The 7,732-nt window shown below is 39.9% G+C and overlaps 1 protein-coding gene across 1 annotated transcript; it reads right to left on the reverse strand.

The window, feature by feature from the left end:
* Positions 1-6,076: 6,076 nt before the first annotated feature.
* LOC138887752 (uncharacterized) lies at positions 6,077-7,354 on the reverse strand. The gene is made up of 2 exons (XM_070169532.1): positions 7,202-7,354; positions 6,077-6,883 (listed from the first exon to the last, which is right to left on the reverse strand). Exons 1-2 carry the CDS (start codon positions 7,352-7,354, stop codon positions 6,077-6,079), a joined length of 960 nt encoding a protein of 319 aa, XP_070025633.1.
* Positions 7,355-7,732: the final 378 nt, after the last annotated feature.

Raw genomic sequence — 7,732 nt, forward strand, 5'->3', positions numbered from 1 at the left:
GGTGAGATTGAGGGTGATTTTGGGGATTTGGGGTTTGGATATGGAAAAAGGAGGTTGAGATTGAGGGGGGTGTGAAAGTTTGGGGGTGATTGGATGACGGCTGGCAATGGCGCGTGGCGGGGCAGATGCGATGGCTAAAAAGTGAGGGAGAAGATAGAAGAGAGGAGCTTAGGGTTGGGGTTAGGTCTAAATAGGGCAAAATTTCACGGTTTTTGGGTTTAATGAGAGCCAATGCATTGAAGCTGGATGAACGAACGAGATCAAATCTTGAGATCACTAAATGAAACGACGTAGTTTCAATATGAAACTATGTCGTTTGATCACAGTACATCTTGGACTGGGTCAAGCCGATTTGGGTTGCTGATTTGCTTCAAATTTCGGCCCAATTTGGAAGAAGAATAAAAAAGGCCCAATGCCTTTAACCCCTTAACAACTAATTAAACTAAAGTCTAATTCAAAAACCTACAAATACACACATAATAATCCTAAAAGAAAAATATAATGTAGAATAAAATGAAAAAGCAAAAATTAGGCATTTACAGCTGCCCCTCTTTGCATGAGAACATGAAGAGTTTTCGTGCAAAGATAATGAATGTCATGACTAATTTTTGCTCACCTATGACTCTAATAAAATCATTTTTGAAAAAGGTGACCGAATCTTGCTTCCGAGGTTGCCTACATATCCTTGGCTATAAAGGAATCACATCAGTGTAGTTCTAAAAAAAATTGGTAGCTGGGACTACCGGACACTGGAGTTAAGACTACTACTGCTGTTGTTGTTGCTTTTACTGTTACTCGCTTCTTACATCAAAAGAAAAAGAGAAGAGCACTACATATGTCCGCAAACTAAGAGTACATAATTCTTATATATGTGTCTTCTGAGTCAAATCTTGATTCTTGACCTGCTCGCTTGTTTGACCTTAGATTGGATCTTGATACTTTTTGAAGAAAAGATTATGACTCAATCTTAGTTGCTTGCTTTCCCGATTTGAAATTGAGAAGACGGATCATGAGATGCTGAGTTGCTGACATATTATCAAAACTAACTCCAACTATCTTATGGTGAAAGACTTCTTACTTCTAATGAGAACTAAAACTGTAAGCTTTGATCGTTATAGTCTGTGGTATACGTTAGGGGCCTACAAAGTCATCAAAGACGAACAAAACAAACAAAATTTTCTACCCTAGTTTGGTACTAGAAAAAATTTGTGAGTTATTAGAGAAAGCTAGAAATTATCTAATCTATGAAAGGAAGACAAATACAGTAGTATAAATTAGCTATATGAGGATATGCAACCAGGGGGTACCCTATATTAAAGGGAGATAATGTAACCGGGGGTTGGCACCCTGTATCATTAAGGAGGAACGTAACCAGGGGTGGGCACCTTGTATTACTGAAAGAAAATGTAATCAGGGGTTGGTTCCTTGTATTACTAGGAAGAAGTGTAACCAGGGGTTGGTACCCTATATTAATGAGAATGAATATAACCAGGAGTTGGTACCTTGTATTACTGAAAGGGAAAGTAACCAGGGATTGACACTCTGTATTACTGAAAAGGAATATAACTAAAGGTTGGCGCCCTGTATCACTAATAGAATGTAACCAGGGGTTGGCACCCTGTATTACTGACAATAAAAATGTAACCAGGAGTTGGTACCCTGTATCACTAAGAGAATATAACCAGGGGTTGGCACCCTGTATTACCGACAAGAAAAACATAACTAGAGGTTGGTACCCTATATCACTAAGAAAACATAACCAAGTGTTGGCACCCTGTATTACTAATAAGGAAATGTAACCAGGGGTTGGTACCCTGTATTACTAAAAGAAAATTTAACCAGGGGTTGGCGCCCTGTATCATTCGGAATGGATGTAACCATGGGTTGGTACCCTGTATTACTGAAAGGAGATGTAACCAGGGGTTGGTGCCCTGTATCACTAGGAATGGATGTAACCAGGGGTTGGTACCCTGTATTACTAAAAGGAAATATGACCAGGGGTTGGCACCCTGTATTACTAGGAAGAAAATGTAACCAGGGGTTGGCGCCCTATATTATTGATAAAGTGTTGAATCCCTCTAGGCGAAAAGGTTCTACATGAGTTAAGCTACGTAAAACAACCTGAGCGAAGAGTACTTCTACCTGAAACTATGAGCTTGATCCCCCTAGGCGAAATGGTTCTGTCTGAGTTAAGCTACGTAAAACAACTTGAGCGAAGAGTACTTCTACCCGAAACTATGAGCTTGATCCCTCTAGGAGAAAAGGTTCTGCCTGAGTTAAGCTACATAAAACAACCTAATTGAAGAATACTTCTACCCAGAATATGAGCTTGAACCCCCTAGGTGAAACAGTTCTACCTGAGTTAAGCAATGTAAAACATCCTGAGCGAAGAGTACTTCTACCCAGAACTATGAGCTGGATAACCCTAGGCAAAATAGTTCTACCTGAGTTAAGTTATGTAAAACATCCTGAGCGAAGAATACTTCTACCCAAAACTATAAGCTTGATACCCCTAGGCAAAAAGGTTCTGTCTGAGTTAAGCTACGTAAAACAACCTGAGCAAAGAGTACTTCTATCCGAAACTATGAGCTTGATCCCCCTAGGAGAAAAGGTTCTGCCTGAGTTAAGCTACATAAAACAACCTGAATGAAGAATACTTCTACATGGAATATGAGATGGATCCCCTAGGTGAAATGGTTCTATCTGAGTTAAGCTACGTAAAACATCCTGAGCGAAGAGTACTTCTACCCAGATCAATGAGCTGGGTCCCCCTAGGCAAAATAGTTTTACCTAAGTTAAGCTACGTAAAACATCCCGAGCGAAGATTACTTCTACCCAGAACTATGAGTTGGATCCCCCTAGGTGAAATGGTTTTACCTGAGTTAAGCTACGTAAAACTTCCTGACCGAAGAGTACTTCTACCGGAACTATGAGCTGGATCTCCCTAGGTGAAAAGGTTCTACCTGAGTTAAGCTATGAGAATGGGAGGTGTGAACAGTAGTGATGCAAGCTGAAAATAAAAGAAAATGGAGATTTTAAAGAGCTTATGTTTGGCGACATTTGTCCTTCGAGAATCGCCATTCTGCATTGCTTTGTTCCTGCTTTAAACAAAGAAAATTTGTGAGATTTCAAAGTGATGATCGGTTTGTGGCCTTGATGCCTTGAGTAGTTTGAATTCACGACCACTGCTGTCGAAGAACCAATTCTGTCAGTGCGGTATCGAGATGCTCGAATACTCTGTATCGATTCTTGGAGACCTCAGCTTTCTGACACTATCCCCGGCTATTTCATACCCGGATGTCCATGGTACCGCTAACCCCTGTCCTTAAGGCAAGGCAATTTTCCTTTATAATCAAACTTAGTTGTCTTGCACCCAGTACCAGTTCATGTCCGTAATGCTTATCAACTTTTCCCATGAAGCAAATCTTGCTTAGGCAACATTTTAAGTTTCTTTGAGACACTTCTTTCAACTAATCAAAAGAGATCACATATGGATTCGTGCCTTCGTCAATGTCGTATATGCCCCAAATTGTGCTCGGTATTACGGGGAAACTGTAGCCAGTTTTGCAACCATTTATTTGATTCGCTTTTGATGTAAGATTAGACCGAAAGGGACTCAAAGAAAAATTATGGCAAAAAATAGATGAGCAATTGAAAGTGAAATAAGGAACTGTGTTTAAACAAAAGGTGTCCCATTCAAGGAGAGGAATAGGGAGACTTATCTGGAGGTATGTGCTAACTTCAATGAATCATGACATGCATTTTGGACTGGACGCCTGATCCATCTAAGCTGTCTAATTCTTAAAATCTATTGCAAACATTCGTCTTGAAACCGAGTTCTTAGTTGTGCTCATGCCGGAGTATCGAAGACCCTTATTCAGCTAGTAGCGCCCTTTGTGGGTTTTCGCTAACTGACCTATCTCATTTATCTACTCATTGTCGCCTTATGGTGTCCATATGGGTTTTCACCAATAATACTTTCTCATTTCTCTGCTCATTGTCGCCTTACGGTGCCCATATGGGTTTTCACCGATAAGACTCTCTCATTTCTTTTTATTTTTTTTTTCTTTTTCTTGTTTTTTTTGTTTTTTGTCGCCCTTGACTAAGATATTGCATGTGGTTGGTTTTTCAACACCCTTGGCATCGTGACTTCAACATTCTCAAAGATCGATCAGAAAGTCTTAACGGGAAAAGGTGAAAAGAACCTTGAACTGAATTACAACAATTGGAACTTTTTATAGAATTGCCATAAAGAATAAAACAAACTTCTGCCTTAGTTTTGGGGTATTAGGGATATGGATTTTTTGTTGTGATCGGACCGAACCCATGGTAAGGCTGCCTATGTTTCCTTTCGGAATCAGGTCGAACGTAGTTTACTAACTCAGAAGATTTGTTGATTGATTGATTTTTGAATTTTTTTTCTGCGTTTTTTTCTTTTTTCTTCTTTTTTTTTCTTTTTCTTCATTTTTGCTTTTACAAGTACACAGGTTCCCAAAAGAGGGAAAATCAAAGAAGACAAATATGGCTCAAAAGGGTTAACAAAATGGTGACACCTATTTGGGATAGTAAGCAATGGTAGCCTTCGTCCTCTTGATCTCAGGAAATCATGCGTGAAAGCTTTGCAGTGGGTAATAGTCATGTCCGGTACCCGTCCTTCATCTATCAAGTGCAATGCCCCTTTTGGTAACATTTTCTTGATGATGTAGGGTCCTTGCCAGCTCGAGGTGAACTTTCCTTTAGCTTCTTCCTGGTGCGGAAGGATGTGTTTCAAAATGAGCTGGCCTACCTCAAAGTGCCTTGGGTGCACTTTCTTATTATAAGTGCAGGCCATTCTTTGCTGGTATAATTGGCAAAAACACATTGCTGCTAGCCGTTTTTCATCAATCAGCATTAGATATTCTAGTCGGATCTTGACCCACTTAGTGTCTTCAATCTCCGATTCCACAATGATTCCGAGAGAGGGAATTTTGACTTCAGCCGGTGTTACATCTTTAGTTCCATATACCAGTAAATAAGGAATTGACCCCAACAGATGTGCGAGCAGTCGTGAAGTATCCAGCGAAAGGTAAATTTTTATGACATTGTCTAGAACGTTGGATCATCTTCTTAAGAATCTTCTTGATGTTCTTGTTTGCCGCTTCAATGGCTCCATTGGATTTTGGCTGGTAAGGGGTAGAAAGGCGAGTCACAATTTTAAATTGCTCGCATACCTCCTTTATCAAATGACTATTTAGATTGGCTGCATTATCAGTAATAATGGTCTTTGGGATACCAAAGCGACAGATGATGTTGGAATGAACAAAGTCTACCACTACTTTCTTAGTTAGTTCTTTGAATGTGACGACATCCACCCACGTGGTTAAGTAATCAATTGCAACTAAAATGAGTATATGCCCATTTGAAGCCTTTGGCTCGATTGGCCCAATAACATCCATTCCTCAAGCAACAAAAGGCTCAGGAGAGGACATGGGATGCAATTTCGACAGAGGCGAGTGAATCAGGTCACCATAAATCTGACATTGGTGACACTTGCGAATAAAACTAAAGCAATCTCGCTCCATAGTAAGCCAATAATACCCTGCCCATAAAACTTTCTTCGCCAAAACATATCCATTCATGTGAGGTCTGCATACCCCTAAATGCACTTCACTTATGATCCTCTTAGCTTATGAGGCATCTATGCATCTTAACAAGTTCAAATCTGGGGTCCTTTTGTACAAAATTTCCCCACTGAGGAAGAAACCACCAGCGAGCCGCCTTATAGTTCTTTTTTTATCTCCCTTGGCATGCTCTAGTATTCCTTTGTTTTAAGGAATTGTTTTATGTCATAATACCATGATTCACCATCTAATTCTTTCTCAATAGTATTGCAGTAACAATGTTGATTCTAAACTTAGATTTCCAATGGATTAATATGAGTGTTGCTCGGATAAGGGAGCATCGAGGCTAAGGTAGTCAAGGCATCGGCTAGCTCGTTATGAAACCTGGGGATGTACCTAAACTCAATAGAATAGAATATTTTGCTTAGGTCTTACACACATGGTCTGTACGGAATAAGCTTGATGTCTCGAGTCTCTCATTTTCCTTGGGCTTGCCGGATAAGCAAGTCAGAATCTCCCATAACCAATAGTTCATGCACATCCAGATCGAGGGCTATTTTTAGACCCATGTTACAAGACTCGTATTTTATCGTATTATTGGTACAGAAGAAGTAAAGTCGTGTCGTTGCAAGGTAATTTGGTCCAATAGGTGAGATGAGGATTTCCCCGATCCCAACTCTTTTGATATTGACAGCCCCATCAAAATACATTTTCCATACATGGCTGTCGTCCGGAACTAATTCCTCTATTGAGTTGACCTCTTCGTCCAGGAAGTATGTGCTCAGTGGCTTGTAATCATCATCAACTAGATTCTCTACCAAATGATCTGCCAAAGCCTGTGCTTTCATTGTGGTGCGAGTGACATAGACAATGTTGAGCTCTATGAGTAGAATCTGCCATTTTGCGAGCCTGCATATGGGCATTGACTTTTGTAAGATATACTTCAAAGGATCCATTCTGGATATGAGATAAGTAGTGTAGGCCAAAAGATAATGCCTCAGCTTCTGAGCGACCCAAGTCAAGGCACAATATGTCCTTTCTAAAAGGGTGTACTTAACCTCATAATTGGTGAACTTCTTGGTCAAATAATAGACTGCATGTTCCTTTTTGCATGTCGTATCATGTTGCCCCAGAACGCATCCAAAGGAATTATCCATCACTGATAGATATAAACACAAAGGGCTACCAAGTTTAGATGGGACCAGTATATGGGGTTTTGACAGATAATCTTTGATCTTGTCAAAATCTTTTTGGCAATCGTCTGTCCACTTGATAGCAGCATCCTTTTTAGCAACTTAAAGATGGGATCGCACGTGGTTAAGAGCTTAGTAATGAACCTACTGATGTATTTCAACCTACCGAGCAAACTCATGACTGTAGTTTTGTTCTTCGAGGGTGGCAGATCTCGAATGGACTTTATCTTAGATGGATCAAATTCAATGACTCTCCGGCTGACTATAAAGCCGAAGAGTTTCCTAGATAGAACCCCAAATGCACACTTGGATGGATTGAGTTTAAGGTCATACCTTTGCAACCATTTGAAGAACTTTTTCAAATCGCGATCAGCTTGTGTCTTTTATGATGACATCATCGGCATATACTTCAATCTCTTTGTGCATCATGTTGTGGAAAACAGTAGTATTGGCCCTTATATAAGTCGCCCATGCATTCTTCAAACCAAATGGCATGACCCTATAACAATAAGTACTCAATGGAGTGGTGAAAGAGGTCTTTTCTTCATCATCCTCATCCATTAGAATCTAGTGGTACCCAGCATAGCAATCCATGAACGATCGTATCTCATGCTTTGCGCATATCTACAAGAATATGGATGTTAGGTAAAGGAAAATTATCCTTTGGACTTGCTTTGTTCAGGTCCATATATTCAACAAAAACTTTGGTTTTTCCATCCTTCTTTGGCACAAGAATAATATTTTCCACCCAGGTGGTGTATCGGACAGCTCTGACCATATTGACACTCAATTGCTTTATTATTTCCTCTTTGATTTTGTCACTCATGTCCGTTTTAAATTTTGTTGCTTTTGTTGGACTGGTGGAAAATTAGGATACATGGGAAGCTTATAAACCACTAGATCAGCACTTAAACCTGGCATATCATCATAAGACCAAGC

The sequence above is a fragment of the Nicotiana sylvestris genome, chromosome 3 (genome assembly GCF_000393655.2).
Source record: "Nicotiana sylvestris chromosome 3, ASM39365v2, whole genome shotgun sequence".
Lineage (NCBI taxonomy): Eukaryota > Viridiplantae > Streptophyta > Magnoliopsida > Solanales > Solanaceae > Nicotiana > Nicotiana sylvestris.

Bases quoted from the DNA above. Each gene is read 5' to 3' on its own strand.
- LOC138887752 (XM_070169532.1), bottom strand. From the start codon at position 7,354: ATGGATGAGGATGATGAAGAAAAGACCTCTTTCACCACTCCATTGAGT. The intron at 6,884-7,201 runs GTATATGCCGAT...GTTGCTAAAAAG, and splicing joins TGATGCACAAAGAGATTGAA to GATGCTGCTATCAAGTGGAC.